Genomic DNA, 14,567 nt, shown 5'->3' with positions numbered 1-14,567 from the left:
CCACTAGTTATCAAGAGAAACTCAAAGACATATGGGGCAAACATATTTGTCTCAAAGCTCCATCACTGATTGGATAGCTTCATCGACTGTAAACTTGCGTGAATGAACAATGAATTCCCTTGCCAGCATAAGGAGATTTTCCCCACCAGCAATATTCATTAGTGACGGAAAATCCGACTTCAAGATGTATGTGTTGAGTAAAAAATTTGCAGTCTTCTTTTTTATTCAGTCAGCGCCCACATCAGTATCACAGGCGGTACAAATACTTTGAATACATGTTAATGGCAAGCCTTCGAAATCTGTCCCGTCCAGAAGCATACATATGCGTCCCCTGCCTAATTATTGCCGACTCTAGCGGCATACATGCGCATCCCCCTCAATACGTTTTCAAAAGACAATTATCTTTACTATAGGTATTTTCGCTTTTTCCAGGTCACATGTAATAGGAGCCATGCCTTGGTATTTTCATTCCTCATATTCCCTCAACAGCTTCTGGTTTATGTATTGTGTCCATAAAGAAAACTGATGTTCGTCAGATTGAGGTTTCCGTTTTTTATGAATAAGACTTTATTAGCCACAACCAACAAGGCTAAAGAAACCAGAACAGAAGAAAGATTATTTGGTTAGTGCAACAAACACTGCAAAAGGTCTGTCTTCCTGCTGTTCACGCCATTTACATTTATGTGAAGACCATACCAGTACCTTTCATGCTTCGACCATATCTCAGACCACATTGACCAAGGTATTAAACATGTTTTGCCAGACGCCCCAGAATAATTTTGTCAAGTTCCTCTCCATCAACGGAGAACAATGTTACTACCCGGCGGTTATATATTTTATGTGTTACCAAACTTTGTGTTTGCTTCTGTTTAGTATGAGCAAGTCATTGGGCCCAGCAATGAAGCGTCTATGTGTGTGCCCACCGATTTGAACGGTCACTTTATGTCAAGATCTGATACGTTGGGACATGTCATATCAGTAATTGTCTTGATTTTGTTCATTCTTCAGCAGAGGCTTAAGCTTTTACACAAAGAGGACATTTGATATAAATAAAGTCAGTGTTGCTTGCAAGTGGACTTATCGTGGTGATATGGACAACAACAGCAGGCGTGGGGAAATACCTGAGGCTTTCCTTGATTAAATATTTCCTTCCAAATATCCGATTATATCTGTGAACTCTGGTTTATCTATCAGAAGATCGTTGGAACAAAATAAATATATATAACATATAAGAAATATAACTCCCGACACTGCTTTTATCTTTACAAAAGTGGATGATTCGACTTTCTGTACATGTGAATATATTTCTTAGTCTAGTGCAACGTTTTTTTTCCAAAAAATGTCACGCATCATTATGCCATCTTTTCATAGCTATGTAAAAGAGTGACTGAAAGGTACGGAAAAAAGTGAAGTGTCAAGCTTTTCCATCCTTTCTTTACCTGGTAGGGCCTACTTGAATCGAGTGAACATTATTCTTCGTAATATTGATTTTTATTTTTTGCGTGTTTTATTGTTGGTAATTTATATATAGTGTCAACTTCAAATAACTTTTATTGCGACTGCCAATGGACTTGATAACCTGCAGATGAATTTAGGTATGTTAGAAAGAGATTTGCTTTAAAACACTCATTATTCCTTTAGTAATTGACAAACTGATATGTTATTGTCATTTTGAATTAATTAATTAAATGCAGAATTGTTTGCTAAAATCAGTTTGACTATATATGCGTTATGCAAGGCTCTAATACAGTATTATATGAAAGCTAGGTTAACCGACTGGGGCATAGAAAAAGGGGCAGACCCAAGACCACATGGAGGAGGACAGTTATAGCAGAATTGAAACAGCTGGGTGAAAGATGGGGGACAATTCAACACCTAGCGAGAGACAGAGAGGAGTGGAGGACCTTTGTTGACGCCCTAGACGCCCAACGGCGTAATAGGAGATAGTAGGTTAACCGACTGAAATTTGGCTAAAATAACCAATTGAAATCAGCTTTTACCATTTAAGACAAAGGGTAATGCCACACCACCAGTGCTGAATGCACACCTACGCTTTTTTTTTTTTTTTTTTTTTTTTTTTTGAGAAAGAGGAAGCAATGTATAACGGAGACTCGTCATACCTCAGCACGTTATGCACAAGTTTTTCAAGTGGGGAAAGTGTGACTCTTGGGAATAACATATGCGGTTTTAATGGCAGTGGGCGTTTTGAACGTGAATCCTTTTACGACTCCTGATTCCTCAATGAATCAATGAAATAGCGTAAATTATACAACTATAACTTTATTCAGATAGTTTTACATGTACATTACAAACAGCAATGGGGAAACGAAAGAGAAACAGCGTAAGGCGTACAAACATGGCATTACATGTACAAGCATTGCGCCATCTGCTCAGCTGCAACAGATAACTAAGAAATATCAATATGGAACATCACTTAATTAGTTTGTCATGGTGGTAATTACGTTTCACGTTACGTAGATTTGTCTGAAAAACAGATATTTACTGATAGATACAATATCTTTTGTGTGCTTTACTGTACAATGGCCTAAGATAGACCTTTGCCACACGACATGCCAAATCTAAAAGTGCAATGCTACGGAAATCTTCAGGATAGCTTGATTTCAGACAGAGTCCAAAGTAGCCGGGTGTTTGTATTTATAAAGCACTATTACACCTTTCACTAAGTGAACACCTGAATGGACTGGTCACTCATTCAATGTCGTATAGGTTAGGAAAGTCTCCAGTGCCTCGTCCCAGATGTGCGAGAGGTCCTTACAGGCATCACCTAGTGAAAGGTCCCGAGGTGAGACTACAACCTTTTTGTCGTTGAATTCTCCAAGGTAAGTTCAATTAATATACATGCATTTGGTTCTAATTCTACTGGATGACAAAAAACATTCACTCAGCTCTTTACGTTTGTTTATGATAATTTCACTTGAAAGCAGTATAAACAATTATACAAACGATGAAGATAAAGCTAAAGTCTGATTATTAGCAGTAATAAATCAAAGCAAAATGTTATCTGTAATCATGCAAGATAATGTCATAGCATTATATGTCATCTCGATATTCATTATATAACATCTCCATTATTTAGCATTGTCTTGCAGGTATATCACAACACAGCTTGAGAGCTGAAATATCTCAGGCCTTAAACAATGATTTCTTTGGCAATCCGCTCCTAGTCATTCGGTTTCTTATTCTGATAACGTCACCTGTTTCACTGGGTCAAAAACAAATCCTTCTTGTGGAATGTCACGCACAATAAGCTCAAATATGGATATCTGTTGTGACTGCCACGTAGGTGCAACTTACATTAAAGCCAGTCAGCTGCCATGGGGCCTAATATTGTATTGCAGCTGTGGGATTTCACACTAGCTACATATTTCTCTATTTTCGTTATTTCTGTCCGATTCTCCTGTCTTTCTTTTCGTTCTTTCTTTCTGTCTTCTTCGTTAACGCGCAGCATCTGAAAACGCGTGCCGATTTCTGTTTGTCGTCCTTTCTATTTACTTGCTTTCTTGCCTTTGATTTTTTTCTTTTTCTGTTTTTCTTCTCGTTGACGCACAGTAGTTATGTCTGTGGAATTTTGCGTCGTCTGTGCGAATGTTCATTACGACAGTTCATCCAGATATACCGATGCGTCCGAATAAAGTCACTTCCGTCGACATGTGCTTCTCAGTTTATATCCATTAGTCCTTATGTATGTCTAGGAATACGCGACACACGGATACAAACATATGATTCGAAGCGTTCTTATGTTTGTGTAAAGAAGGTGAGTGACATAATTATGGAATGTCTTCGCTACATTTGTCTTCAATCTTGGTTAGATATTCTGCTGATCTCGCTGTCTATAGTGTACGACCCTTGAGTCAGCTTGGAGGACTCACTCTGCCGCCTTTCATGTCTTCTTCTGCTGCCGCTGAAGTGAAAGTATCCTTTCAGTCTGTCTTTCGTAGAGTGAGACATTTGCCAAGATGCAAACAAAATCGGATTTGAGCACGTTGAGAGGAACCCAAAAAGGACGAATGTAGTGTAAGTGACGTCAAAATGGCTCGTATTTTCTTCGGTTTCAAGTACAAGGTTGGTTACCAAGTCAAGAATCTGCACTGGCCACCAACACAGCCCAAATGTCACCACCATGCAGATAAGGTACTTTTGGGTCTGCTTCTCTTGACGGACGTCCAAATCATCCGTCTCTTCTGCAAAAACAGAATAATTATTGGAATCTCCGCTATTACCTTCTGCTTCTATGCCATGGTTTCGAGACCAAGTTATCACTGGTTCGCGGCACGAGTTCTCGAAGCTGTTCGGCGTTTCTTGCGATTTTAGGTCAGCTGAAACCTTAACGAACAGAAAACTGATGAAAGCCAAAGGCAAAATGTAGAGTGTGACAAAAATAGCCCGTACGAAGTCCTCAGTGCGAGTTTCGTGGTTCAGGCCGCAAATAGCCGCTCCTTTTAATAACGGTAGGTAGTAGCCAATATCAAGGTACTTCACATATACGGCATAGGGTAGGACCAAGCAAAGTGACACAACCCAAATGGCAATGATGCACAGGCCCGCGGGTACCCGTGATTTCATTGGATACACAACCTTCCTGTAACGGTCAATGGCGATGACGACATATGTGAGCATTGAGGCGTGATTGGGATAACTCTGCATCATGGGTAAAAAATAGCACAAAAAGCTGCCAAATATCCAGTCCTGGAGAGTCAGATTCGAAACTGATATCGGCAAAACAAAAAGGCATTTAAGAATATCTGAAAGTGCGGCATTGCCTAATAGAAAGAAAAGAGGGTCTTTGTACATCCCCCGTTTGATGACAACAGCAATGATAGTCAGGTTTCCCAGTAGCCCGGACAGTCCCACCAGTACGAACAGAAACAGGAATACCGGGTAGACATCCTGCATTGACTTTTTGATATGCGGTGTTGTCCAGTCAATGTCGGAGTTGTTGGGGATGTCACGTTCATTAAGCCAGTGTAGCACTAAGTATCTGTCACCGCCATCAAGCTCTTCAAGGCCCATCATGCGTTACTGTCTGAATGCAAAAAATGTATAATTGAACAAATCTTAATGAGAAACATGTGACAAACGCAAAGATATCAAAGATATAAAAGAATAGTTTTTGTTTCAACTTAAAACCCAGTAAATCATTGAAGAGAATCTGGGGTTCACGTTTTTGTTAATAAACCTGAACCAGACCAATGAATAACATTTTGCAGTTCATATTCACAGCTGCAATATAACATCCTAATCAGCTGCATAGTACATCATAACCATAGAAAAAATAACCCATGTCACCGATGACAGAAAGAATTCAGTCTACCAATGGCGGGAATATATAAACAGTTCTGAACAAATTACTGGAGACACAAAAATACCTAATTTCCACATCGTCCAGCAATCTAGTTAAACAATAACGATACGTTGTAAACCTATGTCAACACTTAACATGGGTTCAGTCAGTATAAATAAGCATATTATTAGCTTTTAAAATGCACAAAGGTAAAATATGTCAAAAGCAAAAGAACAAACGCCAAACAACAACACACTTGGAGAACATCGTCTTTCTGTTTGCTTGATGGTGAATGGACTTTACAAACTTCAGAAAATGTATCAAATTGTGTGTGTGTGTGTGTGTGTGTGCGTGTGTGTGCATGTGTGTGTGTGGTTGGGTGGGTTGGTGTGGGTGTGTGTGTTTTAACCGATCAAGGCGACTGCCGAGCGTGACCTGGGCAGCGTTACTCTTTGATGTCGCCATCATTCATGTTTCTTATTATCATTTCCGGAAAAATTCTTGAGCATGGTCGACTAGAAAGGCAACCCCGACCGTATACATGATATCAAAGCTTTGTCACCTGCAATACGTTACACAATCTCCCTGTTAGGCAGACTAATGTGTCGTCGGTGCCATGGGTTATAACGCACTGATACTTGTAATAATCTTATCCAGGTAGCTGATATCAATTAGATACATGTAGCTACTTGAGGTGCCTTTTGGAGACCTGGCAAGAAATGCGTTTTACCAAGAAATATATGACTGCTGGAGGCATAAGAGATATTCTTTAAAAAACTGCCTGGTTTCCCCCGGATCTCCGTCCCTTATATAAGAGTTGCATTTAAAATTTGCGATAATATACAGTCTTATAGCTGAAAGGGTGATAGGTGACTTTGAGGTCGTAGACGTGCCACGTGAATATGGCGGTCGCTGCGAAAAAAAACTTCTAAGTGCGTAAGATGAGGTGGGAAACCAAGACAGTTGAGGAAAAAACGAAGCTAAAATCGCGTTTCTGATGAATAATGTACTTACGTTTTATGTTCATAAATACTTGATATTTAAATGAAAACTCCACGGGATTTTCCTGGAGTAAAGATATTTTCCTCCTACTCACGATTAATTGCTTGACCCGTTCTTAGCCTTGCACTTAGATTTGAATACTTTTAGAATAATTGCCTGGCTAATTATTATAAACGGCATTTGCCGTCACACGGATTGCCTCGTTTTCACACAGGTGGTTTGTTTTGTGTTACAAAACGATGAAAGCTGGCAATGGCTCTTGGTGAGACTAAAAAAATAATAACGGCACACTGTACGCTTCATATTAACTTTAATTCAAAGAGCTTTATTGGTCTTTATTTTCTTTACAGTCTGAAACATAAAAAACTTTATAGAACATACATGTGACTGTGGGTGGATTTGAAACGAGTGGAGAGAATCTCTAACAATTCATTTTGGCGGGAAATCCCATTTAACTATTCCAAACACCATTCAGGGGCCCTCTCAAAAACAACATCGGCACTTTTATACGCAACGGGGAAAAAAGGTCTCATAGCACTTAGAGGATTTAAAAGCCAAAGCAAAAATAGTTTTGCTACACGAATTATAAGTAGATTATACATCAAGGTAAACCATAGGGGTTTCTTTTGGGTTGCTCCTGGCATCTGGCAAATCTTTAAACGGCTATCTAAGCATGATAGCATGGCTATCTAAAAATCTGTAAGAATGGTTATCGGCTCTTTAGTCAGAAATGAACAGTGTTTTGAATATACAAAGTGGATAAAACGTCATTTGTTTTGATAAGAATCTTTTCCTGGTAACGAGTGTAAAGATTTGACGACGAAATGGAAGAAAATTGAAATTCTCCAAGGTGATAAAAACCATTACTGTATATAATGCTTCTACAGATTCTGCATTGTTTTCCTAACAATGAATGTTGCAGTAATAGGATTCTAATTTTTTTATCCTCAGTAAGGATCTTTATCAATGACCAATATATGACTTAAAAATGTCATGCATAAAATACTGTCATGTTATTACAGCAGTTGTACGTAAAACATCTAATTTCGAGATCGCATACAGATGTCTCCAACGTTTACAATATTAATGGATATCAGTGCGGATGACCGATATAAAAAAAGTTTGATCACCGCGTTTACGTAGCACTGGCATTACAGGAAAAGTATGCAGGTATAAACAAAATCGTCTTCATGGAGCATTTCGTTCCAGTAATTCGACGGCTATGCTTTTTATAAATTTTCTTATTATTGCTTCTCCCTACAGATTTCTAATGATATTTCCTATAGTTAATTTCCTTTGGACTCCAGAAAGTTCATGTAAAGATCCCCCGTGGGTTCTTATAGGAAATAAACAATGTTCCAAGCTATTTCTGTAGGTTCCACAATATCATACATGTATATCAGGTCTCCTTCGAAAATTATGCAGTTGTTTTAGCAACCCATCACATATTCTCCGCCACTACTATTTTGATCTGCAGGAGTACACACAATGGACAATAGAAGTGTCACCCCCTGAATCAGAGTAATCAAAGTAGGTAGATCTTGAGTAGTTATAATGCCTGGTCTACTTATAATGTGACTAATAAGTATAAAACCGCTGTACCATGGAATTGTATTGTAGGCATTTTTGTGAAATTTGATGTTAATAAAATGATACTGTTGTCCATGACGTTAGGTCAAATAAGAAGCCAAAAATAATGTCATGGACGTTTGGTATAAGACAAATTCAAGTAGTTGGGGGAAATGAACCCGGGGCAGCACAACAAAATCGTATATAATTTTCCGTGCGATTTTCTACATTGTAAATATCGACGGGCTACGGCAGTGGCGGATTTAGAGGGAGGACAGGGGGGGGTCCTGACATCCCCCCTCCTTCGATTTCTGGCCCCCTCTTGAAATTAGAATTGAGACTAGCAGAATCCTAGTTCTAAACTGCACCAAATGGCACCGTTCGCCCTCTAAAATACCAAAAATTTTCCAGGCCCTTCGGGGGGGGGGGGGGGGGGGACCCCGCCATTCAAATTATCCTGGATCCGCCCCTGTACGGCGTTTTGTTCTCCATCATGACTTTCAAGTCAGGTCGAGAAAACTCGGTTAATCGGTCGAAAGATGAGCATATGGCACCCCTTCAAACTCAGTGCAGTTGCTGTTCACCCTCCTTGATTTCCTTGATGATTGATACGTTATCGGTTGCAGTACCCGTACTGGAAATTTGCAATGTCATCTATGATATTGCTACGGCCTACGGGGTTAAAAATTTAACGGGAGTTTCATCTTGACTTAGAATCGTAAAGCTCGGGAGGTCGAGAAACCGCTCGACGCTACAGCAAAAAAATCTTTCAAAGCGTGTCATCGTCAAGGTGCTGCATGTTGGAGCAGTTGACAACCGAAATACAGCTGACGATCTCACACACGTCATACCGTACAGCGTGTATGACCCTTTTTTCGTATATTTTGACATAAAACTGGCTTTTTCGCGATATGCCTCAACTGAGAGTGACTATGCTTTAGCCCAATGCGGACATTACAAGTGACGCTACTGTGTTGGATATCAACGCAACGCAGTTAACGTTCTACATAAATGACATTAAATCGATTTTCTTCATCTTTAAGAGCAGAATTATGCACGTGTTTATCTTTCTGTCCGAGAGCAAATCTGTGACAGCATTCAATTAAGCATGTCTAAATGATAGTTAATTGAAGATTGACTTTTCGACGCTAAGGCGTCGGAATTTATGTCCATTGTTGCACGTCTCCCGTAAATTACTACATGCAGTATCCTCTGTGTTTTCATCCTAATTACTCTGTCTGCGTAGTTTCATTTTCCTGTCTATTTTCAATTACAGTCATGTTCTTTACAAGCCATTGCATCGCCTCAGTAGCTTCCCGATTCTCGACTGGTATTTCTAAATACGGTACATGTAGTTATTGGCAATAATCGACCCAGTGCGTTTGCTCTTTATTCTGGTTTCGTTGTGTAAAAAAAAAACAATTATGAGCAAACAACAGGGTATTCTTCAGGCATATTTCGTATTTATCAACATTAGGCACCACGTGAGTGATCTGCCTTTAGATTACCTAGGTTAAAAAATTGTATTCATTCATCTCGTGTGTGTGTGTGTGTGTGTGTGAGAGAGAGAGAGAGAGAGAGAGAGAGAGAGAGAGAGAGAGAGAGAGAGAGAGAGAGAGAGAGAAACGCGGTTCTGGTTTCATTTTCAAGGCGAGCCGTATCTTTTTTTCTTTTTTTTTCAAACGATCTTTTGTATGACCCTGATTGGAGCCAAATCGATGACCATCCGCTACGAGAAGTTTATACCATTAGAGTCGGTTCGTTTCCAGAACTATAAATATTGTCTGTTTGAATGTTTCTTAAGCCAATCTTTTTTCAAAAAAACTAATTCCAGCAGGTCTAAATAGGTGCTAGTAACATGTTTTTCATGTAGCGTAAGGTGAAAAGGAACATAAAAGCAGCATCTTCAAGCCATATTTTTATATTCACTGTTACCAAGAAAATCAATGCCTTTTAAAATAAATTACTGTTACAAAAGAGAGCAAGGCTGAGACTCTAGAGACAAGGTAAGGGAAGGAATTTACCTATAAACTTCAATTAGCGTCAATTTGAGCGACAAACCTACAATTAAATGGACCTCTTGGTTCGTGATACGAAAAAAATGGCAATGACGGCAAGATAAATCCTGCCTGCTAAACAACAACCGTTGCTTTGGAAACATGTTTTAATTAAGGTAAACTTCTGCTTCCTTAGCAGGAAAGTCTTACACAAGGTCTTAATGAGCAGTGGGCTGTAATTCTGGATTCTGTTCAATCCGTGGCTCATTCCAAGAAACCTGCCTTAAATGACGCTGACGCGTTAAAAGCTATCCATTTGATCATTAAAATACAGGTTGTTATTGCCATCGAATTTTTATAATTATCTCGCTTAACGCTGGTAATCTGAGTGGACGAACATAGAGAACAAAATATCATAACCAGCGAGGGTATCGATGTTTGCGTTAATGAAGTTTCACGCGAAACATGATTTTCACAAGAACGCGTTTGATCAAATTAATCTTAAATGTCGGCTCTGAAGGGTTAGATTGACACAGCCACGCTGTTAGTTGTTGAAAAATAGTAAAACATCGGCCGTGCACTTCTCAAAAAGTGCACTATGTCCGAATTTTTTATAGATGACAGATGCAACCTAACTATCATGGATTTAAGCATTGGGTGGTTATGAATTACTTCATCGAGGCAGTTTTACAAATGATATAGGCCAATGGTGTTACCAAGTCAGTTTAAACTAAATCAGATGTACATCTGGAGATTCCTTTAGTGTCGTCTCATTCTTGAATGCAGATGTCTCCAGATTTGAGTCTTCAAATTTTTTGTGCTACATGTATACACTACTGAAAAGCTAATAAAAATCTTATGCTTCTTCATGATTGGTTCAAGACAGCGGGGATCATTACTGTAGCAATAACAAATTGGTTGGCGGTTATTATTGAGGTAGGTGTGAGCGGAAAATTAGTTTGAGTTCTAACGGTGTTTATATGTATATAATAATCATAAACACTCGTATCACGGAGTCATTTTCCCTGAACACATCGATTCCCAAGAACAGGTGCTTTGAATTTTTATTTTTAGTTTTGTCAATATACCATCAATTAGGTGATGATAAATTGCATGTTCTTCATAAACACCCAGGTACACGTCAATAGGTTTTCGCAATGTCACCACGCTCACACGGTCAATGATTACAAGTTTATTGAACCTCGTGTAATTAAGCACGCAATTAAGCGCATCTTTACCAACCACCTTTGATCATGTACATAGCAGTCTGCCGTTCTTTGTCCTGACATATTTTATGAAGCAAGTTAATGGCCAAGTATCTGTGAACTGAAGCCCTATAACAAAGCAGATGGACAACGACCTTCCGCTCTAACGTCTTCTGATTACAGCGGGAAATCTAGTCTAAATCGTCTGCCATTTCTTGACAAGATTTGTCTCCCCGCAAAAAGTTCTAAAAGGAGAACATACAAAAGCCAAAATGAGAAAGAAATGATGATGACGACGAAGCCTACTAGAGGAAAGTATCAATTTCGTGTCGACGATCCATCCTAAAGAAAGATAAATTTGCAATTCATTATCTCAAAATTGAAAAAATGTAACAAGATCTTTGTTGTGGTTTCCATCCCTCTATAATTTCATCAGTTTCGATAAAGTGCTTTCCAAATACTTTAGAGCAAGAAACACGTTCTATATCATGCCAATTTTAAATACAAATTATGCACTGCAATACGGTCGTGGCAACAAAATAACAGCGTCAATAATTGAAGCGTGGACTTTTCTGACAAGAAAAAACAACATTTTAATCAACTTAATCTTAAGCCTTTACAGGAAGCAGAGTAGACTTTAATCAGAAATGTTATATAACTGTAAAACTGCAAGACTATATCTATTTCTAGATGTTTCCCTTCGTCCTAAAAATTTACTGGCCATATTTATGTACTGGTATTGACGGCAATGAGTTCTAAGTAGGACTCATGCGTCGCAATATTTGGACCGGTATTGTAACAAGATATCTGCATTTGAAACAAAAGATAAGGAAATACTTTCTTAAAAACCAGCAGAAAAAGCATGGATCTTGTCACGTAGAATAGCGTTTTTGAACTATAACATTCATTTGGAAAGAAAACCTTAAAGTCGCTCACCGGTTAATAAACCGTATATTTGATTGTGTACAATGTTACTGAGTTAAGTAAAATGAAAGAAAGAAACCCTACATCTCCTGTTGCCGCCAATATTTCAATCACAGATCCCAACATGACCTGTCTACTAGCAAGTACTAATGTGCATGGCCTGTAATATTGGCATAAAACCCTTTGTGTACAACCGCATGATGCGTTAAACCAAATTTTTCAGTTACGTTCTCTAGAGATATCTGTATTCAAACAGTATATGTTAGGCAAACTGCGATCTGTTTATCGATGTGTTCATCTTCATGATTGCAGCCGAGCGAATTTTCTTTAAAAGCTTAGACCACATTGAATGACAAATCCGGTAGAAAAGACACCGACTGTAAAATACTTCACCTTTAAAACGGGAATCAGCAGAATATCTTTGGAAAGAAAATGCGTGTATTAATTGCGCAGTCAGTCACAGATGGAACATTATCAGATATTGAGGAGCATTATTCGTTTCATCTGTGTCATAGACCATCGGCGTAGTAGCCGGAGTGTAGGGGGGAGAGCAATCCTACGCCCAGCAAGCAAGGGAGAATAAGCGACTCTGGTCACTTCTTTAATTAAGATGTATACTTGAATAAGCAATTTGCCTACCACCCTTTAGTCGCTATTTTTATAAACGGTTCAACAATCGCCCAACTCTTTACTATTTGCTTCCTACATGCTTTGATCAAAGATCCTTTGTAACAAAGTCAAGACCGTACCATTATTATAAACTACCGTCATCTCCTTTCAGTGATCTTTTCGATAATTAATGAAGCATAATAAATCATCTTCTAAAATTCAAAGAAATGCTAGTAAAATGAATGGAAAACTTGGCACAATATTGATATACACGGGTTTCTACTTAGTTATATCTAAAATAACAATCTATTTGGCTCTTTCTGTATTTTTATATCACCCAGAAGGGACAGGATTAAAATATAATATAATAGAATATATGTTTCTACGAGGTTGATATCTCGTGATTTTAAAGATACATTTGAACCGAGCGTGTATTCCCAGTAACACATATAGATAATGACTGCTAGTTTCTTATACAACTCAAATAAAGTCGACATGCCAAGGGATAAACCGAGTTTATCACTCGACAAGCCACAAAAAAAGCTTTAAAACTGCACCTTTTTTCAAATTTTTGGTCGTAAATTGACCTACTTTGCTGTCACGGTTTAAAAACAGCACAGATCCCTATCAAATATTATATTTTGGGTAATATGAAATGATATCCTTTGGTATATCTGTAAGTAACACTACTTGAAACTATATGGTGGTATTTGGCCATTCTTTGCCACAAATGACTTCCAATGCATCCTTAAAAAATAGTCTTAATATTTACCTGAACATTGGAAAGTATTGTTATGAATTTAACCATGTACAGAGACGATCCAGCAACTGGAAGGGCATTAATCTGTTGTGTGACCCTTCATTTGTCAGAGTAGGCCCTACTTGGACGTACTGGCATTCTAACGTAAATTCTCCAGTGCATTCTTCATATTTACTGGAGCGGTTATAGAAATTTCTGATAAGCTACTCTTCGTAATTCAATATGATATGAGCTCGATGAGATAACTAGCACTATGTGGAAAAATGAGTAATTGTCTCCTAAACCCTTTGCTTCATGTTTTTCTTAGGCGTTTCATTGTGGCACGAAAGGCTTTTATTTCATTTAACCTCGCTCTGCTTGACTCTTACTATGCGTATTTTCTAAAAACAAACCGATGTACTTCTGAACGATTTTGTACTTAAGACATTTTTACTGCAAAGATAACCGCCGGTAAAATACAATACTAATTTTAATCCATACAGTCATCTATCGTGACCACTATATGTTAATATCCTAACAAAACCAAAACATTGTTCTGATAAAATATATTTTCTTTGAGAAAGCCTAAGTTGCTGATTGCATTAACTAATAAAGCAGAATGAGAGTGCCACATTACTTTTGTAAGTCGGAAAAAACGTCAAACTTGAATGTCAACTAAACTAATAAAAAAATCAAAAGACCACAGTCACAACTTACATAGGTATCCCCAAAGTGCACGGCTTCAACTAGTTCGTTTTTCCCCCAAACATTCGAAAACCTTTTTCGGCAACAAGCTGCCAACCACTCGGCGTAGCATTTATGTAGACATACACTACGGTCCGCTATCACCTGTTGTCATCATACGCACCAATCAGATCGCTTGAAATCACACATACCATAGAGCAACTCAGAACAGCTCCAGCTTCAGCCATAGCGGTTGCCAAGGTATAAACGCTGTTTATGGATATTGCTGTCGTGAGAACTTAATCTCTTTGCGTGACAGCCATACCACTGTCAAAGTATAAAACATCGCTAACTTGAAAACTTCTGAATACTGATACTATTGTTGCGTTGATTCTTAAATACTAAAAGACAATGCTACAGCTGCTTAAAAAATGATGTCCTAAATGTGAGGAGAATTGTTAAAATTAGATTTCAACTTGTCGCTTTTCACCTTGTAAACTAGATAGCAAGCAGTACACAATGTCAAATAAGCATCT

At 38.3% G+C, this 14,567-nt stretch overlaps 1 protein-coding gene across 1 annotated transcript; it reads right to left on the bottom strand.

Moving 5' to 3' along the window:
• Nucleotides 1-1,816: 1,816 nt before the first annotated feature.
• On the bottom strand, nucleotides 1,817-14,248 carry LOC106171133 (QRFP-like peptide receptor). Its single transcript, XM_013551292.3, has 2 exons — nucleotides 14,065-14,248; nucleotides 1,817-5,044 (listed from the first exon to the last, which is right to left on the bottom strand). Exon 2 carries the CDS (start codon nucleotides 5,032-5,034, stop codon nucleotides 3,817-3,819), a length of 1,218 nt encoding a protein of 405 aa, XP_013406746.2. The 5' UTR covers nucleotides 5,035-5,044; nucleotides 14,065-14,248; the 3' UTR covers nucleotides 1,817-3,816.
• Nucleotides 14,249-14,567: the final 319 nt, after the last annotated feature.

The sequence above is a fragment of the Lingula anatina genome, chromosome 1 (assembly GCF_051362555.1).
Source record: "Lingula anatina isolate TDL-2025a chromosome 1, LinAna3.0, whole genome shotgun sequence".
NCBI lineage: Eukaryota > Metazoa > Brachiopoda > Lingulata > Lingulida > Lingulidae > Lingula > Lingula anatina.
This window is presented reverse-complemented; position numbering and strand designations above follow the sequence as displayed.